The 17,478-nt window shown below is 43.0% G+C and overlaps 2 protein-coding genes across 5 annotated transcripts; one reads left to right on the top strand and one right to left on the bottom strand.

Annotated features, from left to right (window-relative positions):
• Positions 1-858: 858 nt before the first annotated feature.
• ptpa (protein phosphatase 2 phosphatase activator) lies at positions 859-10,176 on the bottom strand. Of its 2 annotated transcripts, XM_026998527.3 has the most exons (11): positions 10,043-10,176; positions 9,604-9,697; positions 7,702-7,811; positions 7,300-7,386; positions 6,873-6,998; positions 6,514-6,631; positions 5,818-5,917; positions 5,407-5,531; positions 4,797-4,897; positions 2,877-2,984; positions 859-1,787 (listed from the first exon to the last, which is right to left on the bottom strand). In XM_026998527.3, the coding sequence occupies exons 2-11, from the start codon at positions 9,659-9,661 to the stop codon at positions 1,713-1,715; spliced, it is 1,008 nt and encodes a 335-aa protein (XP_026854328.2). In that variant the 5' UTR covers positions 9,662-9,697; positions 10,043-10,176; the 3' UTR covers positions 859-1,712. The 2 variants fall into 2 exon arrangements, with proteins under 2 accessions (XP_026854328.2, XP_081575567.1); XM_081719441.1 differs by lacking the exon at positions 7,300-7,386.
• crata (carnitine O-acetyltransferase a) lies at positions 10,052-17,177 on the top strand. Of its 3 annotated transcripts, none has more exons than XM_035527097.2 (14): positions 10,052-10,192; positions 10,957-11,235; positions 11,674-11,792; positions 12,487-12,540; positions 12,719-12,884; positions 13,460-13,634; positions 13,902-14,080; positions 14,321-14,421; positions 14,553-14,672; positions 14,834-14,956; positions 15,217-15,352; positions 15,906-15,968; positions 16,132-16,269; positions 16,451-17,177. In XM_035527097.2, the coding sequence occupies exons 1-14, from the start codon at positions 10,154-10,156 to the stop codon at positions 16,664-16,666; spliced, it is 1,908 nt and encodes a 635-aa protein (XP_035382990.1). In that variant the 5' UTR covers positions 10,052-10,153; the 3' UTR covers positions 16,667-17,177. The 3 variants fall into 3 exon arrangements, with proteins under 3 accessions (XP_035382990.1, XP_081575565.1, XP_081575566.1); XM_081719439.1 differs by lacking the exon at positions 10,052-10,192 and adding an exon at positions 10,242-10,492; XM_081719440.1 differs by lacking the exon at positions 10,052-10,192 and having other exon boundaries at positions 11,213-11,352.
• The last annotated feature ends 301 nt before the right edge of the window (positions 17,178-17,478 follow it).

The following is a 17,478-nucleotide window of genomic DNA, read 5'->3' as shown; positions in this document are numbered from 1 at the left end:
ACGGGGCAGGGATGAATTGGCTAAATTCACGCGTTTGCCTTCATCTAAATTACTCAGCAAGCTGAGTTGAAACTCACAGCGAGGTGGAATCCAGATAGCATCAACAGTGACTGCGCACGTGTTGAATATGCATGGCCACCGAGAAATTAAAGGGTTGGTAAGGATCCCGGGGGTAGGTTTGCCGATGACAGAGTGGTGATATAAGGAACAATGTAAAATTAAAGTGCAAAGTAGGCCAAAGACGAAATATCAGAACGAAGTCATTGTTTAATATAGCAGATTAAAAGGATTCAAGTAAATTGCTTTTTGAAAATTAAAAGCATTTATTTGAATGTGATGTCCTTGAGTTAAAGTTGTTTTTTTTGGAAACAAGTTATCGAACAAGCGCCTTCAGTTTTACGTTTCTAAATTTTCATGTTTTTTCCCCCCAAGATTCTCAAGAGTGTACACCCAAAAGGTTCTGTTCAAGGTCCAAACTGCTGTGCTGACGACGGTACAAGGAAAACGGTCCCTTAATTAGGAGTTTATGCATACACATGCGTGTTTGTAATTACACAATAGCCTTAGAATGTTATTGTGCGTGAATATCGGTCATAATCGAGATCTGGAGTTTTACCACATATTACAGGATTAACCAGCTATTTATAGGAAAATACTTTGCTATTAGTTCTGTAGTTAGTAAGCATGGGAGGCAAGCGCGTTTCGGATAACATTTTGGCATTACTTGAATCGTTCCAACTTGTGGACATGTAATCACAGCTCTAACAGTATCGTCACTACCTGGTTAGCGTAGGCTACCACGTGACACTTATGTGGACGCAAAGTCCCTTCGCGCAAAAAGGGAGAAATGGTGCAAGACCAATTTAAAGCCATTTATTTACATATGAAACCTGGTTGTCATCAAGTGTGCTTCCTCCAGCGCTGCTTTATGTGAATCAAATGTCTCGTTTTCGAATGGAAGACTACGACACACATTCTCTGTATACCTTTTTCCCCCCAGGTGTTTCTTGGTCGTACTGCCTAGACGATTAGCAGTATGAATTCAACCGCAGCAAAAATAAAACATTACATTAAGATTAAAATGGTCAACGGGTTATTAATGGCGTACAGTGACGAAATGACATCGGTGCAAAACGAACTCGCATTCACAGCAAAAGAAGGGTCCAGCAACTTTGACAAACAATGACCAAGTCAATAAAGCCACGCTAAACACTCGTTTTCGAGATAAATGCACACGCAACTCTAAGCATCCATTTGTCAAATATCATTACACAATCTAAATGAAAGGGATATTAATAAACCGGCTTTTGTTTCCCACATGTCAAACCAAACCCAAGCCTGTATCTAGATTTAGGCAAGCTTTACTCCTCATATGTATTTACATAAATAAATATGAATGTTGTAGATCATGAAAATGCACATAATTATTATTGCGTCATGGGCTATAGTTCGGCCTAGAACACCATAAACTGATTCTTTCGATTTCCAGCTTGGGGGAACATAGAAAATACATCTATAAGAAATTCATCTTTTAACTGAGTAACAGCCATGTTGACTTGGTATTGAAGAAGGATTTCGAATGTAGGCACATCTATTAGTTTGAGCAGTAGGTAAATATTGGGCCTTGTGATTGTGGAGGTGGTGGGGGGTGGGTAGTTTGTTCTGAGGTTGAGCTTTGGTTGTGCTCTCTGATTGGCTCTTCCTGCAGTCATTCACGGTTTCACAGGCTGGATGGAAAGCAGGCTGCCAAACTTGAAGTGCTGGATGACAGGGAACTTCTCTAGACACTGCAGGAGGGAACAGGCATAGACAGCAGAGACGGAAGAGAGGAGAAAGACAGTCGGAGAGAGGGACAGAGAGTCATAACTTCACATTAACAAATGAAATATTTGCAGTCACAAAAAAAGTGATTTTCTTTAGAACATCAGAGACCTTGTCAGACAGTACCATGACATCCCATTCTCTATGAGGTCAGTGATAATGGCAAACAGAATGGAGCTGGCTTTCGCCAGTCTGTGATCCTGAGAAAGGTCAAAAGATGTATTCGTGTGTTCTGGGACTACTGAAAAAATCACCAGCAATGTAGCTACACAAAAGAACAATAAAATAAGTTATTAATTAGTTGTGTAAGTCAATCATTTGTATCTTTCACATCAGGCAGATGTGATGTGATATATATCACAAGAGCACACATTTTTACTGCCCTAAATGTAAAAATATTTTTAGATGTAGTAGTAGTCAGCTTCACAAGGCACACTGAGGTCTGCAAAAGCAGCTGAAGAGAGCATGCCTGTGTGTGTGTGTGTGTGTGTGAGAGAGAGGAGGGCTTGGCTTAGTGGGGGTGGGGAAGTTGGCAGACAGAACGGCCCCATAGTCTAGCTCTCTGCTGAGGGAGGGGCGGGGCAGCAAGCCTTCCCTCTTAACACCACAGGATGTGGCTCTGGAAGAGGGGGTGGGGCCTTCAGTTCTTACACACGCATGGCACACACATACACACATACAAATTCACTAACTTAACCCTTACCCTTCCCTATCTGGCCCTGCAACTTTACAGACTGCTTTGAGTTGATGTTGAGTTAACTTGGTTGAATGCTTTCCTCTATATTTTCTCACACTTAGAACAAAAAGACTCCAAGAAAGTGGCACAAGCTGAAGAGCAGTCACTTCCCTATTCTCTCCAGAGCTTTCTCCCAGCTCCGCAGAAGTGACGCTCTGATTTTTCCAGTAAAGAGGAACACTCTTGACTCTGACTGCTGGTAAACACACCACGAGCACTTCAGGAATAACTTCAGCCAGTGTACCATTATGATGGATAAATGGGTGTGTGTACGGGTGTATGTGGATCTGTGTGTGTTTTCTGATGACTTGACACTTACTTCAGCTTTGTACATTCGTATCAGGCCTTGGTTGACTTTGGCCCAGGTGGGCACAGCACTGATGTTCCAGAGCTGGTTGGAGTGCTCAGCAAAGGGTCCTGTTTTCATCTGCAGAAAACCAACCACAGGCGAGGAGAAGGAGGATGAGTGAGAGAAACCAGAACCTAAAGGGGGCTTTTAAATGAAATACCTCTGTAGTCTACTAGGCTGAAAAAATAAGCCTATTTGCTGGAGGAAAATATATTAGGATTCCATGTGGAAAGTGTTTTTGGTGCTTGGGGTGGGAAGTGTTGGTAATGTTGCCTATATAAAGACAGACACACACACAGACACACACACACACACACACACACACACAGTATTTGACCCTCTGTCCCTATTAGATAAAACAGATAAGATTAGATAGGAGTAAATAAGACCAGATAAGAGTTTTTTGTAAGAGCCTAAAAGTCAGCCGCAGCCTGGAGCAGAGAGTAAAAGGAGAACTGGGAGGAGAGGGTAGCCATTACTGCTAATGAAACACCCTGGAAGTACAGTAGGCAGAAGGTGCTGGAATGTGTTGTATGAAAGGAGAAGATGGGAGTAATTGCAGTGGTAAGTGGTAATTAGAGTTGTAAGGTAAGTAATAGAAAGGGCTTCAGCACTAATAGTAATATTAGTAGGGACTGTAGTTCTGGGCCGATAGCGGAGGGAGGCTGGACCCTCTGCCATAAGGATAGACGAACCCATGAATGGGAGTGCTGTGTGGCTTTACACACACACACACACACACACACACTTCCCCAGATTGCCCTCCAGAGGCTGGACTTTCCAGTGGGGCCCAGCATCCCTCCACAGAGTTGAGAGACGGAGCGAGAGAAGGCGTTAGAGAGAGAGAGAGAGAGAGCATGTGAGTGAGAGAGAAAATGAGAGAGACGTAGAGAGTGTGTGTAGAGGGGGTTGGGGAGCGAGTGATTCACAACAGCATGTAGGGAAGGAAATGACTCATGTGGGCAGAGTGCTCCACACATGACCTCCCTGAGAGAGAGAGAGAGAGAGAGAGAGAGAGAGAGAGAGAGAGAGAGAGAGAGAGAGAGAGATGTGTAAGTGCAAAAAGAGTATGTTTGAGTTAAGTGTGTGTTGGGCACATGTGTGTTAGAAGGCTCTCTCAGGAATGGCACAGAGCAATACAGAGCAAGGCATGTTCAAACATGTAATAGAGCACAGAGAGAGAGAGACAGAGAGAGGGAGTGAGCATGAGAGGGGAAGGGGGAAGAAAGTGAGAGAGAGAGAGAGAGAAAGAGAAATGGAGAGACAGAGAGAGGGGGAAGAGAGAGGGGAGGGGCAGCTGGGTTATAGTGTACCGTAAGCTGGAAGAAATCTGCATTACACCACTCCTACACTACCAAGCTCCCCCCACCCTCCTTTCTGCATTCTGGGAAGTTGAGTCACACTGTAGCCACAGCTGCAGCATCCTCTCATCTCCCCCCCCCCCCACACACACACAAGCGCGCGCGCACATACACACACTCAAATATACATACTTTCATATTTATGCACACATGCACACAAACATGCACATACACAAACATACATTCAAAGCAGAGTATATTCAGAAAATACAAAAACCCTATTACATACAGTGAAATGAACCAATCCCCTGTAAACCAGTCAAAGTTCACTATTTAGCACAGTTAGCTAGAGGGGTTGCCTGAACAATGCTCAGATGAGTCTTCTCCTGCCTTGTCCACATGTCCTGGAGAAACATTCTCCTTACATTCAATCCCATAATTCCCTCTGACCTCCTTTTTCCTCCTCCTCCTTGGTGTCTTATTTAGATCAGGCCCTGCTAAAAGAAGACACCACCTGAGACACACCCCCCCCCTCCCCACCCTGAAAGCACTCACTCACTCACACACACACACACACACACACACACACCTCGTTGATGAACTTGATGCATTCCAGGAACATGTAGTCCTGGTGGTGCTCATTCACCACCTTCTCCTCCACAAAGTGCCGGGGCTCCAGGGTGGGGTGGTCTGCAATGGCGAGAGAGTGAACACAGTACACTTCCTCAAAGCCACCAGCAGGTGTCTCCCTCCCCACCCCACAACTCTGAATGCAGTGCTGGCAATGGCAAATTTCACTCTCTCTAGAGCAAGAATATGACTTGCTCTGAATCAAGAGCCAAACTACTTGCAAACCAAGCTCAGCGAGTTGTATCAAATCCATTACACACTACAAAAGCAAGAAGGCTTAACCACTCAAAATGGTAACAGCTACTATATGCAGTCAAAGAAATGGCCAGGGCTAGTAGGAGTACTCCAATACATCTGACCTATGGTCACATTGAATCATTCTTTATTAACAGAGGCCAATAAGAGAAAGAACTATTCATTTTTAATGTCTGGCTTCATCAAAACAAACAGGCTTATGTAATTTTAGTATCTTCTTTTCATTCCCATACAACACCACAACAAGAGCGAGGACGGTGGCACACGGGGCTTTGAGCTGAAGCTACAATGGCATTAAGTGGAGAGGCAGTCACCTATGAGTTGAGAGCTGCCCCATATGAAGGGTAGGAACTGGAAGTCGTCGAGCCCCCACACTCCTTGGCTCCCCGCTGGCTCCATTCTGTAGGTCTTCTGCAGTTTCCGCATCACTTGGAGATACCTGGGTCAATCATAGGCCGCTACTCATTAACATGCAAATGAGCATCACATGCAGCACTTTTCCCAATCTAATGCCTCAAATGCAACATGGTAGAGTAATAAATTGCTTATTACCAAACAAAATGGGAAGAATGGACATGTCCTTATGTACCTTTGTCTATTTACAGCCACAGCTATAACATTTTATATCTATATTGGAAACTTCTAAACAGGAGCTATTTTGACTGATGTCTACTGTGGAGAGTAAGGATAAGAATATGAACCATAATTTTCATCCCATAGCTAACCTGTCAAAGACTTTAAAAATTATCGCCAACTGGTCTTCCACCCGGAGAGCCCCAACTTTGCAAAGACAGCAGAGGAACGCAGCAAAGGCAGCTTCATGACCTGCAAACACCCCCCCCCCCCCCCCCGACCAACACACACACACACACACACACACACACACACACACACACACACACACACACACACACTATGTATTCTAAAGGGTGTGTGTGTGTACTTGCAATGGAATGATACAGAAATTTACATTTTGGATATCATATTAAAAGAAGACAACACTGGAAACAATGTTGAATAAAGTACAACACGTAGGTATTTGCTGGGGAAACAGGAGGCGCTTTGGCAATTTTGCTTCAACATTGCCCCCTAGTGGACCTATCAAAAATGTGTCCTCATGTCAATAGTTAGGTCAGCTAATACTCATTTATGGAGAAAGAATCTACCCAGAAACAAATGAGGTTTACAAAAGAAGCATTAAAGTGCACTGTCTGACATGTGGCTGATAAAAAGACATTTACATTTAATCACAATTTGAAAATGCAGAAGTATATAAAATGCTAAAAAACTTTCCTATACAGCAAATTTGAGAAGCCTGACAAAACTAGGTTTGTCATGTCCTTTTGTTAAAGCTCAGCAAACATGCATTTCTCCAGTTCTTTTACTATGATGTGGGCAACAGTAGTGCTGTGGGAGCACACCTGTGCCATAGTCAATCCTGGTGGAGTTTCCCACAGCTTCTTTCAGGTACACAGCAATCTCTGGAGCTGCAGCGCTGAGGTTAGACGGTAGAATATCGGAGACCAGAGTCTCGGCCTCCTGAACACACACATGCACGCACACGCATACATACATACATACATACATACATATACACACACACACACACACACACGTACATACACACATGCACGCAGACAAGTGCACACAAAGACGCGTGCATACAGCTGTTACAAAATAAGTTGAGGACTATGCTAACATTGACATTCCAACAGCAAATTGCATTACAACAATTACTGCAAATTAAATATCACATTTGCAAGTCTTGATAAGTGTGTACCTGGTCTAGTTTGGCGTACCAGGTGCGATAAGCCTTATTGCCAAAGCGGGAGGGCTGGTCCACAGGGGGGGTCTCATCTATCCAGCGATCTAAGGTTCCCAGGAGTGACAGCAACTTCTTCACTGTCTAACATGGACACGGGAGAGACACCGTCAGAAAGAAAAGAAAAACACGGCAGAACAGACAAAGGCAAAAGGAAGAAACAAGACAGAAGGTATGGAACAATAAGATAGCAAGAGAGAAAGTAAGAAATTATTTCTAAATAAGACATGTACATCAAATAGGTTTTAAAAATGGGATTACGCTGTTAAACAGCACATCAGTCTTCTCTGGCAACCAGCCAATAAAACTTGCCATCTTGCAATTCATCAGCCAATCACATGCAGTTAGGGTGTGTAACACGGATGATGCCTAACAGCGCTCCTACCTCTGAACATGGGTATGCACACGTGAGCTGCTTGCCTTTCACCGCCTCGTTCAGAGTCAGAATGAAACCTATGTAATCCGCATACGCCTACACACGCACAGGAAACACGGAGATGACGTCGGCGAGAGCAGAGACCATGTAACTTGATTTTTTTAAACGGCTTGACAGATGTTCTTTAATGAGCACGAGTCCCCAGAAGGAATGTCTTACGATAAGCTTTTACTGTTCAGCTGGAAATAATTGCCGCTGTAGACCACCTGACGAGACTTAGTTTGGTTAGTTCTGGGGTTTTTTAATGGGTCTGATTAACTACACACACAAGAAAGGGGTGTTCTGAATAGATGCCACTCAGACTTGATTATGACAGAGGTGAGAGTGGCTCCGCCCCCTGGGACCACCTACCTGAGACCTCTTCCATTTGCCCATGTCAGGCACCATGCTGATCTGCTTCTTCGGCAGTTGGAAGTTGAAGTTGGCATAAGCAGCAGGACTGTCATCTTCTGCAGGGGCACCTGGGCAAACAGCACAGGGAGAGGTTAAAACCGATAGCCTTTCTGGTTGCTATGGTTGCACTCGCTGCCACCTGGATTGCGAGCTGGCTTTGTGTTCATTTAGAACCGTTTAAAGCAAGATACCATCACTGAGACACAAATCTCTTTACTTGATAAGAATCTGACATAACACAAAGCCATAGAATGTTCAAGAACTCTAGCCAAACTCTAGCTCATTAATGGCACCTAACCCTCAAACCAAGCTTTCTATGCTTAAATACTAGACTTATCAGGTGGACAAATAGAAGAGAAATGAGATCAGAATGAAACTAAAAAACTAGTTACGAATTCAGTAACTAGTTCAACTGAACCCAATATATTTACCAATAAAGATAGCAAACTTTATCTAGCCTAGATCAGGGCTGAGGTTCCCAAAAGCATCATAACACAAAGATTATCTGGCAGAATGAATATTACACTGAACACACTCTCACATTTAAAATGATCTTAACACTATGGTGCTTTTGGGAAACTGGGCCCTGGTTATTTAGAGGGTCTGGCAAATCTGCTGTGGATCAGTGGCTGCTATAAGCATCCCAAAAAGCAAGTGGCTGCTGCAGAGATTTAACTAACACAATAGAAAGCATCGCATCATGTTTTTAGTGTAAAAGACAACTGCCTTTCACAGGCCTCTTGTGACCTAGATTTTACATCCAGTCATCAGCTTTTTACAGCTGTTACATTGCGCTTTACAGGCCAAATGCTCCTCTCTTGTGACCTGCAAGTTTAATTCTCTGTGCCAATGGCCCTACCCCAAAGAGTCATCTGCAGGCTGACAATATGCATTTTCTTTTGGCCAACACTAAGGAAGTACCAATATTATTATGTAGCCTACTTATAAGATTGTGTGATAAAGTTCTATCCATGGAGTCTATTTTCTGTTTAACTAGCACAATGTGTTTAGGTTTCAAGCTATATTATTCTTGACATGAGAGAAAATGCTGATAAACACATGAAGGAAGAGCTATGCAGAAAGATCTCAGTCTGAAAATCCATATTTTGCCTTAGCAAAGCCAACAGCTCAAACTACTGTGCTGTCTGTTGAAAGAGTATGAAAGTTCAGCGTTACGCTGTGTAACGGGGTAAACGTTTTTCAGTTTTTTCCAAATCTCAGGCATTTAGCACACATAAGTAACGGAGCAAACCAAGACTGTTCCCAGGGAGCACCAAGCTAGTTACTTAGCTAACCTAGCTAGCCATCTACGTTCTGATATCAAAGAGACACCACTAACCAATACACTACGTTTAATGAAATATTGTTATTTGGACCAAACAACATTAGCAAACAAAAGTGCAGTAACGTAACGAGCTTTTCGGCTGTAGCAACAAACCGACAGAGAATTAGCGCTAGCTAGCGTAGGTTACCTACTCCACATGTCAAGTTCAACTTCAGCAAATTGGCTATTTAAAAACATCCTGGGAGTGTGTAGACCCATGCCACTGTTGCATTTATATGTCATATGATTCAGAAGTGTGGTCTGAAATATAATCAGATTTAAAAATACGTGCTAAATTGCTAGCTAGTTGCAAACATGTATCTAATTGATAAGCTATTTAATTAGCTAGCTAGCTAGCTAGCTACCATTCAGTCGAATTGAATGAGGTGTGGTCAAACTCTTGCTATTTAACATGTCTGTCCTCAAGTTATTATATGGGAAGAATGGATTATTGAGTATAACAATAGATATCCTCTATAAACGAAAGTAAAACAAACCTTGCTGGAATTCAGAAGTAATATAATTAAAACAGCTACCTGACTGCTGGTCAGTCTCCGCCATGTTTATTGAAGGCTGAGGCAAACTTGACAACATGACCTTTCAACTTTAACCTCCAGATATGTTCGCATGCTGAAAAAGGTAAACAATGTAGCTGTTAGTTAAGGTAAAATCTGATTTGTCTGCGCATTGTTCGTTCTCAGTAAATAAAAATTCATCATACAAGGTAAATAATGTCAGAATATTGTTATTTATACTTTTTACCGAATGCGAGAAACCAATTAATTAACTAGCTAGCTAGCTAACATTACCATGATTAGTACTATCGTAGTTAGCTAACTAGCTAGCTAGGTAAAACCTATGTGTAACAGACATGTGCCTACTACAACGATTAGTTTAACTATGTGGATTTCATATGTCTGTGGTGGTCAGCTATGCTGCTATAGCGCCTCCCAGTGATTATGCGAAGTGCAAGACCTGCAGCAACGAAATTGTTCAAAGAAAGGGGCTGTTTCTCAGAAGGTCCTCGTCCTTTCGCATGAGCAGAATCCTGATACCGGGGACGATTAAGTGGAAGAACGTCACATTATGACTTTTCTGGGTATCCTGGCCAGGGCCAGGGCCATGGTGAGTAGAGACAATTGTCATGGTGGAGCTATCCTGTTAGCTATAAGCTATACTTGTGGGAAGGTAAATGACAGCTAGCTATGAAATAATGAAAAACTGTTTGCTGTTAGCTAGCTATCTAATGATGTTGCACTTTTATCATTTAGCAATGTAGATAGCTAGCATAGCATCATAGCCGGCTAAGGGTAGGCAGTGACAGTAATCTTACGTTATGCACAAACAAACAAACCTTTGGAACTGACGTTACGGAGTTCACTGCAAGTTCTATTGAATATCCAGTTGACAGGATTTTTAATTGCGGTAGGTTGTTTTTTTATTGTAGGTTTTATGACGGTAATGCTTGTTTCTCTAGCAAAACCTTTTGCTCGTTGTACTTAAAGTAGATCACGCTACGTTTACTTATTACCTGGTGTCAGTAATGACGGTTTAGAAACTATGCTAACTAGGTAGCTAGCTAGCTAGTTCTGTTGACCAACAAGGTATCCTTCCATCGATTTACCTCTAACATTAAATCTGAGGTAAAATAATTAGCTAGAAATCTTGCTTTTAATGTGACATGCACAGTAAATAATAACAGTGTACACGCTGCAAGTTCAATTTTATATTAATATTAGAGCAACATTAAGCACTTAACAACATTTACATTTATTTTATATTTAGATTATACTGTCTGTGTTGTTGTTGTTTTTTTCATTAGGTAGAATATGATTTTATGTCAAAAACATATGTCTTTTATTTTCTTGGGCCACCATTGTTTTATGTAGTCAAAGGCTGGCATGACCAAGCCCTCCTGCCTTGTGAAGCCAGTGTCTCTGACAAGGATCCCAGGACGCTACCTGACCCACCAGGAGGGTCTTCCTAAACTGCCTGTGCCACCGCTGAACCAGACATGCGATCGCTACCTGGCTGTGCTGGAGCCTATCATAGAGTCGGAGGAGCTGAACCAAACACGGACACTGGTGGAAGAGTTCCAAAGACCAGGGGGCGTAGGAGAGAGGCTGCAGCAAGGCCTGGAGCGCCGCGCTCACAAGGCGGAGAACTGGGTAGGATGCTGCACGGGTGGAGTGGGCGGTCACGTCCGATGCTGCAGGCAGAAGTGCTCTTGGGATGTGCAGAACAAAGATGTGGGAGTAATGAGGTGGCTCATCCTGGACTAAGTAGTGAGATATTTGCAAACACATGCTCCCTGAACTACTCAACCAAGCTTCTGCAATCTCAGACTTCTCATTTTAATAGCTCTGGTTTTATAATAGCTATGCTCTTTGACAAATTTCGCCAAGAGTTTCTTCCCTGTCTGGGGCAACTTATTTTACATGTATTTTATATGCCCAACTTTATAAATATGTTTACTTTCTTCATTCTGTATTACATAATACTGCAGCTAATTTAAATGATCACTTCCTAGCTCCCTGTATTACTGTCATTTCCGTGATATCTCTTCCATCCCTTTTGTATCATTGGCTTTTTCCCTTCCTCCGTAGCTCTCTGACTGGTGGTTACAGATGGCCTATCTGGACTACCGGATGCCTGTGGTCATCCACTCGAGCCCTGGAGTTGTACTTCCCCGCTTAGAATTTAGTGACCGCCAGGGTCAAATAAGGTGAGGTCACTGTATCAATATAGCCATGTATAGTCAAATGTATGGCTTAAAATACAGGAGTTTAACTGGTCACTCACTGAGAACTAACTGAAATAACTGAAGTCTGAATGATTTTATACAGTATTTAGCTTTTTGTAAAGAGATTTAGGGCAAATAAAAATGATAAATGAAAATGTAAAATATAAATAAAAAACTATATAAACAAATTAGTATGTTAGGTAAGGCATAAGCTGTGTAATAACTTAAAACATGGCATTTAATGTTTTGCCTGAGCAAAATCTCTGTCAGGATCTGTGTGTCCATGTCTAATAATACAGCTGGAACACTGACCTTTGTACACACTAACACGATGTACACACTAACCCAGTGAGCTCAGTTATTCAGAGAACTGCTGTCACACCCACAAACTGCTGATATGACTCCAGGTTTTTATTTAGTAAATCTTTACTTTACCTTTAACTTAACGCTGGCCTGAACTCAGCAGCAGTCCAAAAATCATGTTTATAATTTCAGCAGGTATAAAATTGGTTATATGGAGTACCAGTGCCAGTTGCTTATCAGTTTATGCCGTACAGCCTATTCCTGTGATGCTGTTTTTTGCTTATGTGGTATAGGCGCATGTCTTCTGTGAGCTTTGGGGCTTTCGTGGCTGTGTCCTTGTATCATTATGTGCATTGCTCGTTGATCCCCACAGATATGCTGCAAAATTGATTGCTGGAGTTTTGGATTTCAAGACCATGATTGACAAGTGAGTGAGTCTTCCATTCTCAGCTGTTGAAAAGCTGCCTAACTGACTTGAGTCAGACTCCAGCTACTGTCCACTGCTTCAAAACGAGCCACTCTCACAGGGCCAGTCCACCACGTTGCACCTGTCCCACAGGCCAGGTGTCCTAACACATGCATTTCAGCCCTATTCTTCCATGCAGTGAAACTTTGCCAGTGGAGTATCTGGGTGGGAGGCCCCTGTGCATGAGCCAGTACTACCGGGTGCTGTCCTCCTGTCGCATTCCGGGCATCAAGAGCGACTCAGTGGTGAACTACGCCTCCAACAAGACTCCACCCAGGCACATCACTGTGGTGCACAACTTCCAGGTGAGCGGGTGCTAGCCGAGTCCATGCGTTCCGTCGGCTAGAACATGTCTAAATGGCATTGCGTTCCTATGTTACTGTATAATTTTTTTCATCATTCTGGGATGGATCAAAGGCATGGTGATTCGATATAATGAAAATGGTTTGTCCTTTTTTTTTTGTTGTTTTTTTATTTATTATTTTTTTAATTTTATTTTAGAGAGAACTTGTACATCTGTTGTTCGTGTTCATATTGTTATTTTCAGTCCTCACTATTAAGAATTTGCTGTTCGTAGCTGTGAGGTTGAACATGGGAGGGCTTCTGGAACACATTCTGAAAAACTGGTCATCAGCGAGTAAATCGTAATGTCCAGCAGATTTATCTGATATATTAACTCAGTAATGCTGGAATTTTCTCTGCAGTGTCTGGAATTCTTAAACCACCTGCTCTGTGTTTCTCTTGTACTACCAGATACCCCTTTCACTCTCTGTCTATGAAAATTAGCCTAAGCATGTCTCTCTCTTGCTCTCTCTCTCTTCTCCCCCCCCAACAGGAATTAAGCAAAGTATCTCTATCTCTTTGCCCCATGCTGTTGTAGTTCTACGTTCTGGACGTGTACAACAGTGACTGCACACCCCTGACCGTGGACCAACTCTACGTTCAGCTGGAGAAGATCTGCAACTCGTCCCTTCAGACCAACAAGGAGCCGGTCGGCATCCTCACCTCCAACCACCGCAACAGCTGGGGCAAGGCGTACGCCAACCTCATTAGAGGTTCGGAGTGTGCAAATAGCATGCGGTGGTCTCAAGGGGCCATCAGGGAGTGTGTTTGCATACGCATTAGTGTACTATACATAGCCAAGGTAATTTATATTTAGAAGTTGTAGGAGATGCTAATGACCAGCGTGGCTTCCAACAGTGTTTTATCTCACTTCTCTTATTATATAGTTCGGGGTCTCGTTTAGTTTGCCACTTTTCCGGCAGGCTGGGTGCAGTTGTGAAGACCAGACCGTGTGTTGTGATCGTTTTCTCCTTTCCCAGACAAGACAAACAAGGAGTCAGTGCGGGCAATCCAGAAAAGCATCTTCACCGTATGCCTGGACGCTCCCATGCCCCGTGCGTCAGACGACATGTACCGCACCCGTGCCGCCGTGCAGATGCTCCATGGTGGCGGAAGCCGCTGGAACAGCGGGAACCGCTGGTTTGACAAGACGCTGCAGGTCAGTGCAAAGCAAATGCCCATGTGCACACATCTCAATGTCTGTATCAATCACAACTGTTCATTTAACTGGTTGTTAAGTGAATACTAAAGGCATGGAAGAAGTCTTCTGTAATGATGTGAGCAAAGTATAAGGGAAGTATAAAGGAAGTGAGGAAATAATCATTACTAGTTGCAGTATTGGGTTCAGTAGCTTCCGTACTTCTGATAGTTTTGCATTGTTTTTTTTCCCATGTTTTAGTTCATTGTTGGTGAGGATGGGGCATGTGGTTTGATCTATGAACATGCCCCTGCTGAAGGGCCACCAATTGTGGCACTGATTGACCACGTAGTGGAATACACGTACGTAGTGCCATAGTAAGGCTTTACAGGCCATTTTAAGATGCATGTTTTTGAAGGTGGTGTGCTAAGTTTTGAAATATAGAATTCAGAGCCAGTGGCTGCTAAGAGCTGAATTTGGTGGAATCCATTAGGAAGAAGTCCGACATAGTTCGCACTCCAATGGCTCCACTGCCCATGCCTCAGAAACTATGCTTCAACATTTCACCAGAGCTAAAGAAGGACATTGAGGAGGCCAAGCAGAACATGAACATGTGAGTGAGAACCCGGCCATTCTATTAGGGAGAAATTTAATAACAGCTTTTGCTCTTTTTGCTTTTGTTGCCTTTGTAACATTTCTGGCCAAGGACAAACTCCAGAAACGTGCTGCTCAGCTTAGCTCTCTTTACAAGCAGTGTGCTTGTTTGTTTCACAGAATGGTTCAAGACTTGGATATGAAAGTCCATGTGTTCTCCTACTTTGGTAAAAACATCCCAAAGTCATATAAGTTGAGCCCTGATGCTTTCATCCAGGTGGCGCTGCAGCTCGCCTACTACAGGTGCGTAGCAGAGATTGGCAGATTTTAACAAACATTAGCAGATGTTAGCAGTCATGCATGCTGTCTTTGCTGGAACCAGGAGTCTGAGTTACTTGGACTACTTGGACCAAGTTACTTGTTTTCATCATAAATAACTAAAATAGTGCTGGCGCTATGGTGGCTAACAGAGATTATCGGACATACTGAATTGTAAACCTAAAATAAATCCATTTGAATTTAGAGACTTTGACCCCCATGGTTTATGCACCTTCACCTCTCAGGATGTACCAGCATTGCTGTGCCACCTACGAGAGTGCCTCTCTGCGCATGTTCAGACTGGGCCGAACCGACACCATCCGCTCAGCGTCCGTTGACTCCGCCACATTTGTCCGGGCCATGGACGACCAGTCCATACAGGTTGGCTCGCCTGGGCTCAGCCTTTCCACAGTTCACATCATTTCAAATGTCCCTGCTCAGGGACACCGCTCTGTGTACAGCGTTTCATCTACTGGCATGAGCTGAATGCTCGAAGACAGAGGATCAATTCGCTCTTAGCCCTGCTCCCAGTCTATTGCACTGCACATTACATGGTTTTTCCAGCTCCCAACACCAGTGACTCATCTCATTATCTAATTAGCATGCATGTGGCTGAACATCCTCATGTAGTTGAAAAGGTTGGTGAAGCTGGGAACATTACTGAAATGGGCAGAGCAAGAGTGATGTAGACAGCAGAGAGGCAACTTTAGATATACTTGCTAAGCTGTGCTACAACTACACAGATACAGAATGTATTTCAGCTACACAGTATTCCAGCTACACAGCTACAGACTGTATTACAGGTACATGGCTACACATTGTATTCCACTAGTGTTTTCATAAAAAGTGTTAAAAATTCAAACAGTCCCAAATTCTCATTGGGTAGCATGACCAAAAACAATGTTAATATGAGCGGTGGTGTTTTGATTGGCAGAACTCAGAGAAGGTGGCCCTACTCGAGAAGGCAGTGAAGGCCCACCGAGCTTACACAGACATGGTGAGTGGTACCTCACTGCTTTATGCTGGAATGTTACATTTGATTGGTCAGCCCACACAGCTCAAGTTTTTGTGATTTGTTTCAAGAATGTGTCTCTGACTATAACTTTAGTGCTGACACCCTGTGTGTGTTCATGTGCGTGCATGAACATGGGTGTGTGTAGGCAATCCGCGGGCAGGCCATTGATAGGCATTTGCTCGGTCTGAAGCTACAAGCCATCGAAGACTTGTCAGCCTTGCCGGATATCTTCATGGACACATCTTATGCTGTGGCCAACCATTACAATCTTTCAACCAGCCAGGTAGAACCGACCCATCGTTTCTCCTGGTCTTCCTGATTTAGTGATGTTCCTGTCTTAGTCCTAGTGGCCAAAAACGGCTTAAATCACTTTTAAGCAGATTGTCAATAACTTCTTTAAAAAAACCAATTGCAGTTCCTCCTTCTCTTCGTCCCCCATGCCCTCCCCCATGCCCTCCCCCCAGGTCCCAGCTAAGACAGACTGTGTGATGTGTTTCGGCCCTGTGGTGCCTGATGGCTATGGCGTGTGCTACAACCCCATGGAGGAGCATATCAACTTTGCCATCTCTGCCTTCAACAGCTGTGCCGACACCAGCGCCACTCGGCTGGCTCATGCCCTGGAGGACGCCCTGCTAGACATGAAGGCCCTGCTGGAACAGACCCCCAAAGCCAAACTGTAAAAATGACAGACCCTTCCACTCTGTGGCCGTCCCCAGCATCAGGAATTGAGAGGACCTCTGGTCCAAGAGGACCCAGACCCATCAATGATGATGTTTTACAGATAGTTTTTGTTACTTTGGAGATATCATCATCCATAAACTCTACAGTTTCAGTAGAATTTCTTCTTTATGCTGTATTTTTTAAAAAGAGGTTTTAGTGCGTTTTGAGTACAATCATCCACTTAGCAGACTCATCTCTCTCTTTCTTGATTACAGAATTTGCAATGGAATAATGACAGAAAATGAATTATAATGAAGTAGAAAATGGTTTGAGGCCAGTTGTCACTATGCTGCTTCTCTGTGGGTGTGTTTTTAATAATATAAATACAGAGGCAGACATACAAATTTTTATTGCAACTGATTTGTACAGAAATGTGTACCATAAAATTGTAAAATTTAACGCTTCTGTAATGTAGCATATTACATGTTCAGATCGCAACCTGTGTAACAATATATATATATATTATTTTGACTCAAACTGTGGTTGAAGTTCTCTCTTAAAGTTTCTACCAATGATAGAATAATTTCTAATATAAGATTACCTTAGGTGTTGTTACCTTAGGTTGATTATGTTTAAAATTAAATTAAAAGACTGTCGAAAAGCAATTGTACCTAATTTCGATTGCTTTTAACGCAATGCAAGACTATTGTGAAAATGTCTGGTGAACGCCCAGACAAAGATATTTTTTTAAAGATAACCTTAGAAAGAATAAAATAGTACTTGCGCAGAAAGTACCATCAAATAATTGTACAATTTTTCAGAGGTTTAAATC

This window comes from Electrophorus electricus, chromosome 8, assembly GCF_041902795.1.
Source record: "Electrophorus electricus isolate QZ-2024a chromosome 8, ASM4190279v1, whole genome shotgun sequence".
NCBI lineage: Eukaryota > Metazoa > Chordata > Actinopteri > Gymnotiformes > Gymnotidae > Electrophorus > Electrophorus electricus.
Note: the sequence above shows the minus strand (reverse complement) of the source record. Positions and strands in the feature narration are given on the sequence as shown.

Coding starts and splice junctions, on each gene's coding strand:
- crata (XM_035527097.2), top strand. CDS start 10,154: ATGACTTTTCTGGGTATCCTGGCCAGGGCCAGGGCCATG. Junction 11,793..12,486: donor GACCGCCAGGGTCAAATAAG/GTGAGGTCACTG, acceptor TGATCCCCACAG/ATATGCTGCAAAATTGATTG. Junction 12,885..13,459: donor CTGTGGTGCACAACTTCCAG/GTGAGCGGGTGC, acceptor ATGCTGTTGTAG/TTCTACGTTCTGGACGTGTA.
- ptpa (XM_026998527.3), bottom strand. CDS start 9,661: ATGTTGTCAAGTTTGCCTCAGCCTTCAATAAACATGGCGGAGACTGAC. Junction 7,387..7,701: donor GCAAATGGAAGAGGTCTCAG/GTAGGTGGTCCC, acceptor GTGCGTGTGTAG/GCGTATGCGGATTACATAGG. Junction 5,532..5,817: donor ATTTTTAAAGTCTTTGACAG/GTTAGCTATGGG, acceptor TGATTGACCCAG/GTATCTCCAAGTGATGCGGA.